Raw genomic sequence first — 17,877 nt, forward strand, 5'->3', positions numbered from 1 at the left:
TCCTCTCTTTTTGGTTTGATTACATTAAGATATTTTTTTAATTTAATAGAATTGAATGCATTTCATTCGATTACATTTGAATGAGAGAGAAAGTGTGTATTGGCGCGTCTGGGTCGTTGGCGTTCGGACACAGCCCTGACCAGCTCCCAGTCGTCACAGCGTCTCTGCGTCTGTGTCCCAGCTCATCGACCACCGCGCCGAGTTCAGCCGCTGGTGGTCCAAGGAGATGAGGGCGGTCAAGTTCCCCTCCCAGGGAACCGTCTTTGACTACTTCATCGACTCGGAGACCAAGAAGTTCACGCCCTGGAGCGAGAGGATGCTGCCCTTTGAGCTGGAGCCCGAGGCCCCTCTGCAGGTCAGGGGCCCGGGGTCACCAGTCAGCCCGTAGAGAGTCATCATCTCGTCCATAGGGGCCGAGAAACAGAAATATTAATATGAATTATACCTGATAACAGAAAGACATAAAAGTCCATCCTTACCGACTTTCACATCGTCCTTGGCCCGTCCCTCCCTCTAGCCTCCTGTTGTACAACTCAATAGTTTGATCAATGCTCTAATCATGTACAGCTATACCCGAAAAAATCAAACACGAGATACAAAAGACAACCCTGACCTTACGCACTCAGTGATACTGATAAAGTCCATCCCGAATGGTTTGATGAATGCGTGCGTGCGTGCGTGCGTGCGTGCGTTACTGTGTGTTTGCTCCATCATAAGGGGTATGCTGATCTTACACCCCCGTTGCCTCTAGACGGTGTTGGTCCACACGGCGGAGACCATCTGCCTCACCTTCTTCATCGACCTGCTCCTCCAGAGGGGCAAGCCCATCATGTTGGTGGGCAACGCCGGGGTGGGCAAGTCCATCCTGGTGTGGGACAAGGTGTCCCGGCTGGGGGAGGACTACGTGGTGACCAAGGTGCCCTTCAACTACTACACCACCTCGGCCGTGCTGCAGCGTGAGTCGGGCCTGCACCTCGCGGCACGTTCACCGTCGTCAACCGTCTAACGGCAGCTGGACGGGGGTCTTATGTGCACTGCACTGCCTACCTTACCCGATAAGAACGGAAAATAGATAAAAATAGATCGATAACAAATAAAGATAAAAAATGATATCAATAAATATATTTATTTCTGTGGACATCAGTGCAGCTAGTAGTGAACACATTTTTCTTGAGTCCCTTGTTACCTATTTACAGGTAATGTTATTAAAACAGTGTCTTTCTCACTCCATGAAATTGAAATATACCATAGTGTTTCTTATATAAGTATCAAAACATTGTTTCTATGATTTACACCATGGTATTCCCTATCTAGAAATGACTTGAATGATGTAAATCAATCATCTTGATGTCTTCCTCCACCGCCCTGTGTATTGATCTACCCCCCCCCCCCCCCCCCCTTGCAGGAGTGCTGGAGAAGCCCCTGGAGAAGAAGGCCGGCCGCAACTACGCCCCCCCGGCCGCCAAGAGACTCATCTACTTCATCGACGACCTCAACATGCCCGAGGTGGACGTCTACGGGACCTGCCAGCCTCACACACTGATACGCCAGCACCTCGACTACCACCACTGGTCAGACACGCACACACAAACACACGCATGCACGCAAGCCTACACACTGTGTATTCGTACACACACACACGCTGTGTATTCTGACACACACGCACACACACACTGCGTATTCTGACACACACACACACACACACACAAACACACTGCGTATTCTGACACACACACACACTGTGTATTCTGACGCACACACACACACACTGTGTATTCTGACAAACACACACTGTGCATTCATTATTTATTTATTTTGCTTTTTTTATTTCAAACATGTTCGAGTAATACAACAAAATAAACAAAAAAACAAACAAATCCAATGAGGATAGTCAAAACAAATGTCATAATGTTAACCCAACATGTCTGAAAAAGAGTAGGATGAAGCTTATGCTTATTTAAACCTACCCCTTCTCCACGACTCAATTAACAAAGTGTGTGACACACACTGTGTTTGTCACACAGTGTGTGACAAACACACACTGTGTATTCTGACACACACACACACAAACACACACACACACACACACACACACACACACACACACACACACACACACACACACACACACACACACACACACACCGTGTATTCTGACACACATATGTGCTTGACAGCAGACTGGTGGTTTTGTTTTGATGGCTCAGGTATGACAGACAGAGGCTGGTGTTGAAGGAGATCCACAGCTGTCAGTACATCACCTGCATGAACCCCACGGCTGGGAGCTTCTCTGTCAACCCCCGGCTACAGGTAGGGGAGGGGGGGGAGGGAGAGGGAGGGAGAAGTCACAATAATTAATGGAGTTGTAAAAGAGATGCCCGTGGTGAAGTTCATGGTGAGATTACGTTTTTAAATGGAATAGGATAATATTCATATCTTGCACAATCTTGGGTAGCTAAAATAATTAGATTTAAGTTCAAAAGGTTGTAATAAATAAAGGTTGTAAAAAAAAAAAATCTCCCTCCTCCTCCCTCCTCCCTCCCCCCTCTCTCCCGCCTACCCTCCTCCCTCCTAACCTCCTCACTCCCCCTCTCCCTTTCTCTCTCTCTCCCTCCCCCCTCCTCCCTCCCTCCCTCCTCCCCCCCTCCCTCCCCCCCCTCCTCCCTCCCTCCCCTCTCCCTCCCTCTTCCCCCCTCCTCCCCCTCCTCCCCCCTCCCTCCTCCCCCCTCCTCCCTCCCTCTCTCCCTCCCTCTCCCCCCCTCCTCCCTCCCTCCCCCCTCCGTCCCTCCTCCCTCCCTCCCCCCTCCCACCCTCCCTAGCGACACTTCTCTGTGTTTGCGGTCCACTTCCCGAGCGCCGAGGCCCTGGCCACCATCTTCTCCAGCATCCTGTCGGCTCACTTCCTGCAGGGGGGCTTCAGCTACGGGGTCTCGCGCTCTGTGGGAAGCCTCATACAGGTAGCTCCGCGTTAGCCTCTGCTCCGCAAGTTATGTCCATGTTCAAGTCGACAGTCTGAATCGTTTCTCAGGAAGACTTCCCAGGTGTTTCGTGTAACGAACCCTCTGATGCGTCGGGTCAAGTCCGACCACCCGTCACACCAACTGCCTCCTAACCCCTACTCGCTTTCTAGTCAACTACTTAATTAAACGTTGAGTGCATGACAGTGACAGCCTTAATGGACTCCAGAGGCTCACAATTAATAAGCCCTTCCCTAAACGTAAGCCCTCTAAAGGGCTAGGAAAACCTCCCGTCATCCCAAAGGCCTTGAGAAGGAAGCGTCCCAGAGTGCAGTCGATGAGGACTGGGAAGGCATGTCATGGAAGCAATAATGGTTGCGACATATCATGGTGGCAAACTGTTAATGCAATAGTACAGATACCTCAGGAATTTGATTACTAAGAGCCAAGCTATTAGTTTGTGTACAATAATCCTATGTCGATTCGTGTATGAGTCTGTCTATTAGTCTTTACCGTGCCGTGCCCCCTTTCCAATCCACACGTATCCAAAGAAAACTTATTTTCTTCTAGTTACGCTGAAGGTATTTGATATCCAACCCAGAGGCTTATGGCGGAGTGTCAAACACCTTTGACACAAAACTCTCATGGTGCACCTCATGAATATGAACGCTGTGTCTCTCTGCGCTTCCCTCTGAGCAGGCAGCTATCTGTCTGCACCAGAAGGTCAGCCAGAACTTCCTGCCTACCGCCATACGCTTCCACTACATCTTCAACCTGAGAGACCTCTCCAACATCTTCCAGGTCACACACACAAACACACACATGCATGCACGTACGCACACTTGCACACACAAAAACGCACACACACATAAACGCACCCTCACCTACCAACACACACACGTACAAACCCACCCACCCACACACATACACACACACACACACGTGAACACAAGTTCAAACACACACACACACACACTTATTATTAATAGACCTTTAGTTAACTGTTAGTTAACTATTAATGCATCATTTAATGTTGGTTAATGGTTAATTATTGTACCCCTTTTGTAGAGTTTTACCACTTAACTTCATTATTATCTGAAACTATCTAAAAACGTTGTTTATGAAGGGTTTTGGTATCCAACTGCAATCTCACTACCAATGTACACTACTTACATTGAAAAATTACATTGAAAAATCACCTGACCACCCTACCATATGACCTACCCGCTGTGACTCCGCCTCCCGGTCACGTGCGTCCGTGTGTCCTCCTGGCGTGAGCAGGGCATCCTGTTCGCCCAGCCGGACTGCATCCGCTACCCCATCGAGCTGGTCCACCTGTGGCTACACGAGAGCTCCAGGGTCTACTCAGACAAGCTGATGGAGGAGAAGGACGAGGAGCTCTTCAACAAGATCCTCATCGACACCGGCAAGAGATACTTTGAGGTGAAAGCGAGTTCTCTCTGGTGGTGGGAAACATTCAGTTCTGCCAAGTCAAAGTACAGTCATATTGATTACCTAGTCCTTCAGCAGACGCCTAGAGCCAAAGGGACCTGACTTGAATTCAGATGTAAAATGCTAAGGAGCAGGGGATTAAGGCGTCTTGAATCAAGGATTACTAAAAGTTAGGCTGTGGATAGCTTGGGACAGAAACCAGTACGTTATTTTCAACTTTTTGTTGAGGAACTCTATATGAACATGGATTAACTCCGAGATATAACCTCCAAATAACCTCTGCGTGGCTTTCACTGAAACACTTGGGTGGTAGGTGGATAGTTTGAGTCACTCTCCGCACAATACTGTTGTTGTGACTCACACAGATGTCAAGGCTCGGAGGTCCGAGTGGCTCTGACTTGTCTGTCCTTCCAGGGTATAGACGAGTCCATCTTCATTCACCAGCCTCTCGTCTACTGTCACTTCTCCCTCGGAGTGGGAGAGCCCCGTTACCACCAGGTGAGGCTAGCTCGTACAAAGCGCACACACACACGCACGCACACACACACACCCAAACACACACACATGCACGCACGCACAAACACACGCACCACGCACGCACAGCATATGCAAACACACACACACGCACACACACACACACACACACACACACACACACACACACACACACACACACACACACACACACAGACACACACTGTTTCGAATGCACACACACACACAGTCTCTTTCAAACCCTCACACTCTAGCACACACACACAGGTAAACTTGCGCGTTCACTGAGGCTCCCTCAACATAATAGGCTCACCCTAGTGTCGGATTCTAAGTGGCTGTACCTTTCCATTATTCATTCCATGATAGGAGTCACTCTCAATTTAATTTACTTCCTTCATTACATTTCTTGTGATGAAACGGATCGTCTCCTCAAATACTGACAGTCTTCTTGGCATTCAAATCCTCCGACGAGCCTTCTAGGGAATGAACGAGTCGGTGTGCCGCCAGTGTTATTATTGCAGTTCCTGGTGACATAGGGGTTTAATTAAACGTGAAGCCGTCCTGATGAGAGGACGATCTCGCTACCACATCTGCCAGTGGATAGAGGAGATGAATAAAGGAGAGGGAATTAAAAGGATTTCCTTGCCCTTTACACAGGGAAGAACTGCTTAATGAGTGTGTTTTGTGTGTGTGTGTGTGTGTGTGTGTGTGTGTGTGTGTGTGTGTGTGTGTGTGTGTGTGTGTGTGTGTGTGTGTGTGTGTGTGTGTGTGTGTGTGTGTGTGTGTGTGTGTGTGTGTGTGTGTGTGTGTGTGTGTGCGTTTGCGGTGTGTATGGGTTTGTGTGTGTGTGTGTGTGTCAGGCCTCTGACTGGGAGAAGCTACAGAAGACTCTGTACGACGCCCTGGAGCACTACAATGAGCTGCACGCCGTCATGAACCTGGTGCTGTTTGAGGAGGCCATCCAGCATGTGTAAGACACACACACACACACACACACACACACACACACACACACACACACACACACACACACACATACACACACACACACACACACACACACACACACACACACACACACACACAAACACATGCAGTCACACACACACACATACGGACACATATGCATGCAGACATAAGTACACACACAAGCACACGTTTGGATAATTCCATAAATTAATAATCAAATAATCTCATGCAGCCATACTTCCACTCCTAAGTTTCCCAAAAGTCTGGGACAAAAAAAAAGCCTCAACGTGACTACGACAGAACCCCCCAGACGAAAGAAACTGTTGATGAAGTTTTCTCTAAAATACATTTCTCGGGGATGTGTTTTTCTAACCCGCAGTGAATAAAGCAGCTGCCTCTGTATTTCCGAGGTGTTGCTTTCCAAGAAATGCGTGAGCAGGTTTTGATTAAAGATGTTCCCCCGATCCTGCCACAAGCCTGTAAGGGAGAGAGAAGTCTGCTTTCATGAAACAGAACCCAAACTCTCAAGAACCTCTTGTCAACACGCCAAAGGCTACAGAGATTGTTTTGGCAGCGACGGATCCGCCCCCCTCCATCACTCCAGATCCGTTGGTGCGAGGGCGGGGGGAGGGGGCTGAGACCACCGGTGCGTGACCTGTCACTTGTCGCAGGTGTCGCATCAGTCGCATCCTGGAGGCTCCCCACGGCAACGCCCTGCTCGTGGGGGTGGGGGGGAGCGGCAAGCAGAGCCTCTGTCGGCTGGCCGCCTTCCTCAGCCTGCTGGAGGTGTCCCAGGTCACCCTGCGCAAGGGCTACGGCATCAACGACCTCAGGGTGACCGCACGCACACACACACTAACACACACACATGTATGGGTATTTCTATGAATGAAAAATACACACGCACACACACACACATGAGGGAACGTATACAGGAAGACACACAGACGCATCTGTGCAGACACACACACACACACACACACACACACACACACACACACACACACACACACACACACACACACACACACAGACACAAGGGCACGCATACAGCAAGACACGCAGAGGCATGCGTGCAAACACACACACACACACTAAGGATGGGCATTTGAAGGCATATCAATATTCGAATATTCGATTTAAAAAAATTCTAGTAACCGGTTAACTGAACTACGGAAAAAAATAAATAAAGCGTAGCTCCCTCATAATGTAGTGTGACTCTGAAGTTCTTCCGTGATCTGGCCTTCACTAAACAAATGAGTTCTTTTTCCATCTATTTATCAAATAAATAAGGAAATCAAATCCAATTTGTTCAATTTATTGAGCATTTTAGAAGGAGAAAAACACTAGAAATCAGTATGCTGAATCGAAACGAGTTGAAAGAAAACCATCATTTTTGACAAGAATATGAATGAACAGTATTGCATTAAGGCACAAACTGCAATTAGATTAAAGTAAATTTAAGGCACAAACTGAATAGATTCAAGTAACTGAAGCACAACAGCAAAAAGTGTAAGTACTGGTGGGCTTGGACATCAACAGAACTCCACTTGCAGCACATGGGCCTGCCTCGCATTACGCATGATGCGCATATAACAGAACATCAACAAAAATATATTGTGTGTAAGAAGGAAATACAGTATGTCTGAAACATTTCCAGTTAACATAACACATAAGCCCACCTACTGCATCACTCATTCTTGGGATAGGCGGGTGCGGAGGTGATTTACAATCAAGCCCGCCGTGGAAAAGACTCTCCGCTGGAACGGAGGTTGCCGGTATAGCCAAGTATTCCAAGTATTAAATGGCATTAGTATACATGATTAATGAACTATATGTAATTAATATAGCTAATGAATATATTTAATTAACTCTAGGCAAAAATTTAAAATAATCTGCTACAGCTAAAGTCGAATACCCACGTCATTTCGAATAATGGAATAGGCCTACTTGAATAACCGTGCCCATCCCTAGTACACACACATAGACGCACTTACATAAACACTGTGCTGTAATTAGTGGAGAGTTTTTGGAAGTTGGACGAAAGGGTAATCTTTTTAACCGCTAGTCTTCTTATAATAAAAAGATTAACAATGAATAAATGGATTCAAAGTTATCTATGTGATTTGTATCATGCTTTTTAAGATTCACAGTCAGGCAGTCTGAATATCATACAAGTCACAGACAATTATGGAACAAATTTCATTGATTTTGAAGTAATGTAAAAAAAAAGTTGTAGGGTCAGAAAAGCTTTGCACATGAATATATATATATAGATATATATTGCCTCCATTTTGTAATGGTCCATCTCCTGTGTGTTCCAGAGCGACATCGCGGCGCTGTACATCAAGGTGGGAGTGAAGAACATCGGGACCGTGTTCCTCCACACCGACGCCCAGATTCCTGACGAACGCTTCCTGGTCCTCATCAACGACATGCTGGCCTCGGGTTCGACTATACAGCAGCATCTGATGCATAACACCCCCACGGCTGTCGCATCATCTCATTAGACCTGTCTTTTGCCTGGGTGCTATTTCAGGAGTCTCCTTTGGTTTCTCAATGGCCATGATATCACCCACCTGTTTGTGTGAGGTCAAACGTTGTCATCCAGCTTCTATGTGTGACAACAAGTGTGTTCTCATTAGCCGCCAGCAGTTGAGAATGGGATCACGAGGTCGGCAGCCAATTAAAGATCTTATTCAGAACGGAAGGACTGCTTAATTATCTGCCGTCATTGGCAGACAACGGCGTCATTAGAGTCATAGTTGTGAATCAAGCTCTTTCTGAAGTTACCTGTTGAGGTCAAGCCATTGGTAGCCTACTTGAATTTTTACAACATGAATTAGCAAGGACATGAGAGAGAGGGAGAGAGAGAGAAAGAGAGAGAGAGAGAGAGAGAGAGAGAGAGAGAGAGAGAGAGAGAGAGAGAGAGAGAGAGAGAGAGAGAGAGAGAGAGAGAGAGGGAGAGACAGACATAAGACGTGCTCTGCTGTTGCTCATAAAATGGTAGAATAATCTTAGAGAGTAGGTGTTGCACTAGGATTAATGAAAACTATTGTAACTCAGGTTATGCAAGTAAGTGGCCCACCACAATGAGTGCTCATCCTTTGTTGCATCCATCTCCATCTATGAAAATGTTATTGTTTGGGGCTGGATAGTATGTGGTTAGGCGGGTGTTAACCTCCAGACGTAAAGGTAATGGGTTTAACCCCCAATGTTTGAAACCTACCTGTTCCACCTGCCTGCTCCTTAATGACATGTATCGGAATTCAGTGTAAGTGGATTAAGGAAAACTACATATTGTCTTTGTTCATTTCTGTCTCTTTTATGAACCATTATTTATTGTAAGAGATTTAATGGCGACAAAGAATTTGGTTTAATGGGCATGATCGGAAGACAACATGGCCATAAGTAGCAAGCATCTTCAGAGAAGCAATGGGTCTGCCTGATCCTTTTAGGGAAACAACTCCCATGTCCTCCCTCGCTCCACAGGGGACATCCCTGACCTGTTCAGTGACGAGGACGTGGACATGATCGTGACGTCCATCCGCATGGAGCTACGGGGGCTGGGCCTGCTGGACACCAGGGACAACTGCTGGGGCTTCTTCATCGAGAGGATACGGCGCCAGCTCAAGGTCAGGGTCCGCTCCCCCTCGTCGTGAATGTATTCTGTCGCACACCGGTAAGAGGGGCTCACATGGTGAGGTCTAGAGTCTGAAAAAAAATGGATAATTCTAAGCGAGCGGAAATAGCGAATAACATGGATCAGTGGGCCGTGTGTAGGGAATGCAATTAAAACAGTGTGTCAGTAAGAATCCTTGAAACAAGGATTGCCAAATGAACCCGTGAACAAAATGACCTGACGTCCTGCCTCCCTTCCACCCTTTGGCTAACCATGAAGACAGCCAGATCACAGCAGAGGGACAGAAATTGCCACATTGAATTTTCCGTCATAACCGTTCTTCTACTTAAACTATTGTCTTACTCCAATTCACCATGATGTAATGTACCTTCTTCCCCTTACATCCATCACTCCCCTCTCCATCGGGAAGGTGGTCCTGTGTTTCTCTCCGGTGGGCTTCACACTGCGGACCCGGGCACGGAAGTTCCCGGCGCTGGTCAACTGCACCGCCATCGACTGGTTTCACTCCTGGCCCCAGCTGGCCCTTCAGTCTGTCAGCTCCAGCTTCATCGAGAAGATACCGGCACTAGAGGTGACTCTACACTCCATACCCAGTCATCTACAGCCAGCCCCTTCCACACATTGCTATTCAATATTCTATTTAATTTTTCACTTTGTCCTTTTGTCTAAATGAAAATGTTAATTGACAATGATAATGTAGGATTGAGGGATTACTGTAGAGAGTGAGCATCAAACCCAGCACCTTTTGGCCTGGAGTCCAACACCCTTTAATGTCCCTCCTACTGCAGTGTTTTTTATACTATTTGTATGGAGTAAATGTTGTATCGGATGTGTAAGTACCATGTGTTTGTGTGTCAGCCCGATGTCCGGGCCTCTATCAGCCAGTTCATCTCCTTCGCCCATACCAGTGTCAACGAGGTAAGATAACCATTCGTACTTATACTAATAAGAAGTCATCATATTGACAGTATAGGAACTTGCCGGCCCTTATCATCGGTTTAAATCAGTTTTGGTTCATATGTCTCAGGTGAGTGTGAAATACCAGCAGAACGAGAAGCACTTCAACTACACCACGCCCAAGAGCTTCCTGGAGTTCATCAAGCTGTACAGCCACGTGCTGGGCACCAAGCGCACAGAGCTCACCCAGAAGATGGAGCGGCTGGAGAACGGCCTGCTGAAGCTGCAGACCACTGCCGCCCAGGTCAGACTGACACTGTATCAGACTAACACTGTATCAGACTGACACTGTATCAGACTGACACTGTATCAGACTGACACTGTATCAGACTGACACTGTATCAGACTGACACTGTATCAGACTAACACTGTATCAGACTAACACTGTATCAGACTGACACTGTATCAGACTGACACTGTATCAGACTAACACTGTATCAGACTGACACTGTATCAGACTGACACTGTATCAGACTGACACTGTATCAGACAAAGACTGTATCAGACTGACACTGTATCAGACTAACACTGTATCAGACTGACACTGTATCAGACTGACACTGTATCAGAGTAAGACTGTATCAGACTAACACTGTATCAGACTAACACTGTATCAGAGTAACACTGTGTCAGAGTAACATTGTATCAGAGTAACACTGTATCAGAGTAACACTGTATCAGACTGACACTGGATCAGACTGACACTGTATCAGACTAACACTGTATCAGACTGACACTGTATCAGACTAACACTGTATCAGAGTAACACTGTGTCAGAGTAACATTGTATCAGAGTAGGATGGCAGGAGATAGGCCTGCTGAAGCTGCATATTACTGCAGACTAATACTGTATCAGTCTAGGATGACCCATTAGAAAGGTCTAATTTGTAGTTTATATTTATATTAGTCTAGTTTCTATTTGAATATTAATAACAGAAAGGAAATATTAGTATTGAAAATGTCTATTTTAAAATTGCATAAAATGATTTTTCAGATTTTGTTGTAATTTTTTATTGAATTTAAACTGTACTTTGTATTGTCCTACAGTAAATTATTGTCTCCGTTTCAATCCTCTGCCTCCTGTCCCTCCAGGTGGAGGACCTGAAGGCCAAGCTAGCCATTCAGGAGGTGGAGCTGTGGCACAGGAACACAGACACAGAGGCCCTCATCTCTGAGATAGGACAGCAGACGGACAAGCTCAACCTGGAGAGGGCTGTGGCCGACGAGGAGGAACAAAGGGTGAGAGAGACAGAGAGAGAGGGAGAGACAGAGAGAGAGGGAGAGAGAGAGAGAGAGAGAGAGAGAGAGAGAGAGAGAGAGAGAGAGAGAGAGAGAGAGAGAGAGAGAGAGAGAGAGAGAGAGAGAGAGAGAGAGAGAGAGGGAGAGAGAGATACTGTAAATAGAAGTCTCATAAACATTGAATTACTGTATTCCTCAAGGAGCTGTATCATTTCATAACCCTTTGATCGTTCGGCAAATAATTAAATCACATTCAGCTAATAAACAGCATATCAGCATAGCAAAGCATTACCAAAAAGCATATGATTATAATGTCAAGAATTTATAACATGATACTCTAAATCCCTTTGATACCAAATGTTCAATGTTTATGTATAAAGAAAAAGTCTGACATTATTACTAATACACAACAAATACAGAAGATAACAGCCAAATAAGTCAAATCGGGTGAAAGACATGACGCACACGGCCCTGTCCCCTAACGTGTCCGCGCTGCGACCTTGGGCCGCTGAAGGTGGCGGCCATCCAGGCGGAGGTGACCAAGCAGCAGCGGGAGACGGAGGAGGACCTGGCCAAGGCGGAGCCCGCCCTGCAGGCCGCTAATGCAGCCCTCAACACGCTCAACAGGGTGAGCTGTGGACCGCCACAGACCCACACACACCCCCCTCCACCGTGACGCTCTGCCGCGGGCATGGGGCCGCACGGTGGACCGATGGATTCAAATACCGTTCTTCAAAAATGTTATGCATTAAATCTTGAATTATGATCTGTATATTGTGCACATTATATATAATATATGAAACATTCCATTTTTTGCTGTGAAGTGACCTTTTATCAAGTGGGTCAATCAGCATTTATCTGTACACTTGATATGCCCTAATCGTTGTCGGGCTCTTATGTAAGTGTCTGCTAAACAACCCTTATGTATATATATAAAAAACATTATGTCACGTGATTTTGTGTGTGCGTGTGTGTGTGCGTGTGTGTGTGTGTGCGTGTGTGTGTGTGTGTGTGTGTGTGTGTGTGTGTGTGTGTGTGTGTGTGTGTGTGTGTGTGTGTGTGTGTGTGTCTGTGTGTGTGTGTGTGTGTGTGTGTGCGTGCGTGCGTGTGTGTGTGTGTGTGTTCCTTGGCCCCCAGCTGAACCTGACGGAGCTGAGGACGTTCCCCAACCCCCCCGTCATCGTGACCAACGTGTCGGCGGCGGTGCTGGTTCTGATGGCGCCGCCCGGACGCATCCCCAAGGACCGCAGCTGGAAGGCCTCCAAGGTGGTGATGAGCAAGGTGAGGGGGAGGCGGGGCCAAGGGCCCGGGGTCCAAGGGGGCCCGTACTGCAAGGGCGGAGGTAGAGCCTCAGGACGGCCTTCCTTATTGAAGACATTCCCCTGAAACGGTGTTCATGTATACTGCTACACTGCTAGGCTGGGGGTCGGATACCCACTCTAATAAAAGTATTTTCAGACACTTTGAACTTATTGAAAAATTTTAATATAAAAAAAGAAATTGGATCCTGCAATCATGAGAACACACACAAACACGTTGTACACACACACACAGACACTTTCTTCGATTGGTATTCAATATTATTTTCCATGTGTTCATTATAGTAGTTAATATTGTGGTGGGTGCACAAAATCGACACTATGTGACTCTTGATTACATGATGGTCAACTAGTGCTACACTTTTTTAACAATAATATTGTACAAAATATATATGAAAAATAATAATAAAGTAATATAACATTTTAAATCAAAAGATATATAAAATTACATGTAATATTATTTTATATTCTCATCAAACAATTCATAAAGGAATGCCCTCTTATTTTAATATGTATATTAAAAAACATTTTGAAAAATATAGAAATCGATCCTACTATACAGAGATGTTTGATGTGTTGTTATTTCCAGGTCGACGATTTCCTGCAGGCGCTGGTGAACTTTGATAAGGAGCACATCCCAGAGGCGACGGTGAGGTGTGTGAGGGACGAGTACCTCAAGGACCCCGAGTTCAACCCCGACTTTGTCAGGCTCAAGTCCTCCGCCGCTGCCGGCCTCTGCTCCTGGGTCATCAACATCGTCCGCTTCCACGAGGTACAGCCCACGCACACACAAGCACTCATCAACATGTGCAGACATCAACACATTACGCTGTACATATTATTTCAGAACATTTCCAACAAACAGTACTGTGTTCATGTTAATTATTTCCCTTTTCTTCCATTGCTGCCTTGGACAGATGTATGTAAGTGGACAGATTTATAGTATTTACACACAGTACACCGTGATGCATTAAAGATCAACATTAAAATAATATTGTCATCAAATCACGCTTCTTTTGGAATCCTCTAACAAAAATATTCTGCCTGTGGGTGCGTTTGTTTGTCTTTCCATTCGTTTGTGTGTGCGTTCTTTGTGTGTTCAGGTCTTCTGCGAGGTGGAGGTGAAGAGGTTGTGTCTGTCTCAGGCCAACGCAGATCTGGTGGAGGCTGCGGAGAAACTAGAAGCGCTCAGGAAGAAACTGACCGTGAGCTTTATTCATGTCCTATTGTCCTCTGTATGAATATATCTTAATGCATTACTTATTTCCCTCATCTCTCTGTGCAGTTGTATATAATTTAGTTTTACCATCCACAGCCTATAGTGGCTTGAGTTGTTGCTCAAATTATAACCATATAATTTCCCTACAACAGCTTTGTTAAACCAACACCGTGAATGAGCTCTTTTGAATCTTGAGAAACCTTCTAGTTACTTTTTGAATTCAGTAAATAGCAGTAGAATTGATCGCAGTATAAAAGTTAGACGGTGCCGGTTCAACACAACCTTCCCCTTCCCACACTGTGCCAGGAGCTGGACGCTAGCCTGGAGACGCTAACATCTGCTTTTGAGACAGCCACCTCGGAGAAGCTGCGCTGTCAGGAGGAGGTCAACCGCACCAACAAGACCATAGAACTGGCCAACCGGCTGGTCAAAGGGCTGGAGGTAATCCTGAGATCAGTGTGTCTCCCTGGGTCATCTCAAAGTCTTCACAATTTATAAACACCTCAAGTTGGCAACATTTCTGTAGTTTCTAATGTGCAAAGTAAGAAGGAGTAAGTAGAAGGAAAAGGGAACATAAGTAATTCTTGAAACAATATCTGAGGAAGTTTCGTCAGGAAAACTAAACCAACTGTTTCCATTGTTATTTCTATCCGTGATGGTGATGGTGCTCCCAGAGCGAGAATGTGCGCTGGGCCCACTCTGTGGCTCAGTATCATGAGCAGGAGGCCACGCTCTGCGGGGATGTCCTGCTGACGGCTGCCTTCATCTCCTACGCCGGCTCCTTCTCCAAGAAGTACAGGAGAGAGCTCCTGGACAACCTCTGGATGCCCTTCCTCCGCACTCAGAAGGTCTCTGCACCAAGCTATCCTGAATCAGGAAATGTGAAACCACATTTCAGGAATCTAGTCTATCTAGAATCTGCTTTAAGTTGAATAACTACTTATGTAGGAATATAAATACCTGACATTTATAACAAGTTATACAACAATTAGCTCTTAAACATGTATAAAACCTAGCGTCTTTTGGATGAGGTCAAAGGGGAAAACTGGTGAGCCTCAAGGCTCCGTTCTTGGTCCCCTACTTGTTGAAAGTACTTATTTACTGCTGATCTTCTTCCTTTTCAGGTGCTCATCCCCATGAACGCAGACCTGGATCCGGTCTCCATGCTGACTGATGATGCCACCGTGGCCCAGTGGAACAACGAAGGTCTGCCCGGAGACAAGATGTCCACGCAGAATGCCACCATCCTCACCAACTGTCAGTGAGAGTTTAGCTCATCAGTTACCTGATATTACAAATGTTTCACCCACCAAATTATTCCCCATGACGAGTTTTATATTTCTGCATGTAACATTTTCATAAGTCATCATAAACCTCATAATCCATCTAAGACAGGCCTATAAGTGTGAATTGTGTATAACAAACAAGTTGTACATTACAACTGAAAAGGGGAACAAAATCAGAAAAGAATATCCTACAGATACAATGTATGGCTTGGTGTGTGCGTGTTTATATTTTTGTATGTGTGTATTTATTTTTGCTTGTGTGTGTGTGTGTGTGTGTGTGTGTGTGTGTGTGTGTGTGTGTGTGTGTGTGTGTGTGTGTGTGTGTGTGTGTGTGTGTGTGTGTGTGTGTGTGTGTTGTTGTGTGTGTGTGTCCCTCAAGGCGAGCGTTGGCCCCTACTCATAGACCCACAGCTGCAGGGCATCAAATGGATCAAGAGTCGCTATGGCAACAGCCTGAAGGTGGTCAGCCTGGGCCAGAAGGGGTGAGTGGACTGTTGTTAACCTTCCTTTGACCTCACCAAACCGGCAAATGTAAAGTGAAAGTCCTTGCCACCGGCTCATCCCTTGCTGCTCGTCACCTTTAAGTCCACATCACTTGATTGCATTTGATCCAAATTAACTTACTTTTCCACTGCAGCTATTTTCTCCGCTCAAGCTCCATCTGAACGTTTGTCAATAATAAACTGTGCCCATCCACGAGTCTATCCATCCAGGCAATCTTTCTCTATGAATCATTTTATTCTGGTCCACCCCATCCTCACTGGGAATAAGTACCTCAATTGAAATATATTTTTTATGCAACATTTTAGTTTTTGCATGATTACATAATATATCTTGTTCCAATTGCAATTGCTTCCAATGAGTAATAGTTTAGTCTGCTATAGATTTCCTCATTAGCCTTGTAGTAAACCTGTACTCTTGTGACACCTGCTGGAGAAAAGGTAAACCGCAGCCTCACAGCAACAACAAGGATCATGTTTACAGCGCATTTAGTTGCGATTTCTCCTGTAACCTTGTGTTTGGATTTCGTCCATCCGTTTCCCACAGCTACGTGGATGTGATAGAGCAGGCGGTGGTCACCGGGGAGACGGTCCTCATTGAGAACCTGGAGGAGACCATTGACCCTGTCATAGACCCCCTCCTGGGACGACACACCATCAAGAAGGGAAGGTAACGTACGCATGAACAAACACCCACACCGCTCCAGACACACTACCATTATCTGTAAAAGCAGTCTAAAAGTAAGACCATTTAGGCATTATAGTGGAGAATAACAGTCTTTTTCCTTTCCCTGTCTCCCTCTCTCTCCCTCTCCCACCCCCCCCCTCATGCAGCTGTATTAAAGTGGGAGACAAGGAGTGCTTCTTCCACCCGAGCTTCAAGCTGATCCTCCACACCAAGCTGGCCAACCCCCACTACAAGCCCGAGATCCAGGCCCAGACGACCCTCATCAACTTCACCGTGACCCGGGACGGCCTGGAGGACCAGCTCCTCGCCCAGGTGGTCAACCAGGAGCGGCCCGACCTGGAGCACCTCAAGGTGGGCCGGAGGAGCAGGGGGAAGGCTGGGGTTCTTAGTTATGTGAGCGTATAGGTCTTTGATTTAGTTGGTTCCTTGGACACAGCAACATCATTCAAGCCACAATTCTGGGGGGAACTGAAACGGAAAAAAACAATTAATAAAAAAATGACTTTTTAAAGCTGACCCGAAGGAAACCCAATCCCTGATATCAAACTCTGTCTAGAATCTAAAACCAATCCAACAGGGAACCCGATCCCTGATATCAAACTCTGTCTAGAATCTAAAACCAAACCTAAAACCCAACCCATAGGATCCCAAGGCAACACAAAACACTTAAACCCAAAATCCAAACAAGGGGAGGAAAAAAAAAATGGAGTAAAGAGGAGAAGTATCAAATAGGAAGAGCGAAGGAAAAAAGGGAGAAGAGTGGGAAACAGAGAGGGAACGGAGGATTGGGCAAGATGTGTCTGTTGGATGATTTATTTAAAACGTAAATAGCAGCCATTCAAGGACCTTGATTCGCTGCTACACATGTTATGGAGCCAATGTCGCTTTCTTAAAGTCTACAAGCCGCTGAGCTGGCCAACTTAAGTCTGCCTTCGACTCACATCCACCTATCCAGCCATTATACAATGTTATTTTCCTATGTAATGATCTATATATAAAAATATATGATGACTGAAAATAGCATTCACAAGAAAGGAAGGACGTTTGCATGCAACATACTTTTAACGCTCAACTATGGTCTTATAAGCATTGGCTACAGTTTACTTTGACCGTGCATGCATTCATTTATTGTGTGTGTGTGTGTGTGTGTGTG

The 17,877-nt window shown here is 46.0% G+C and overlaps 1 protein-coding gene across 1 annotated transcript in view; it reads left to right on the forward strand.

Annotated features, from left to right (window-relative positions):
• Positions 1–17,877, forward strand: part of LOC115549048 (dynein heavy chain 11, axonemal-like) — a 57,079-nt gene that overhangs the window by 27,487 nt on the left and 11,715 nt on the right. The window contains 26 exon segments of the mRNA XM_030364032.1: positions 182–355; positions 752–956; positions 1,406–1,571; positions 2,208–2,310; positions 2,820–2,957; positions 3,657–3,758; positions 4,239–4,400; positions 4,824–4,907; positions 5,765–5,874; positions 6,545–6,707; positions 8,198–8,321; positions 9,366–9,508; positions 9,926–10,087; positions 10,375–10,434; positions 10,544–10,717; positions 11,566–11,712; positions 12,227–12,340; positions 12,850–12,993; positions 13,621–13,803; positions 14,135–14,236; positions 14,557–14,691; positions 14,925–15,098; positions 15,375–15,507; positions 15,916–16,018; positions 16,584–16,706; positions 16,871–17,075. Coding sequence (XP_030219892.1) covers positions 182–355; positions 752–956; positions 1,406–1,571; positions 2,208–2,310; positions 2,820–2,957; positions 3,657–3,758; positions 4,239–4,400; positions 4,824–4,907; positions 5,765–5,874; positions 6,545–6,707; positions 8,198–8,321; positions 9,366–9,508; positions 9,926–10,087; positions 10,375–10,434; positions 10,544–10,717; positions 11,566–11,712; positions 12,227–12,340; positions 12,850–12,993; positions 13,621–13,803; positions 14,135–14,236; positions 14,557–14,691; positions 14,925–15,098; positions 15,375–15,507; positions 15,916–16,018; positions 16,584–16,706; positions 16,871–17,075 — 3,633 coding nt within the window.

The sequence above is a fragment of the Gadus morhua genome, chromosome 8 (assembly GCF_902167405.1).
Source record: "Gadus morhua chromosome 8, gadMor3.0, whole genome shotgun sequence".
Taxonomy (NCBI): Eukaryota; Metazoa; Chordata; class Actinopteri; order Gadiformes; family Gadidae; genus Gadus; species Gadus morhua.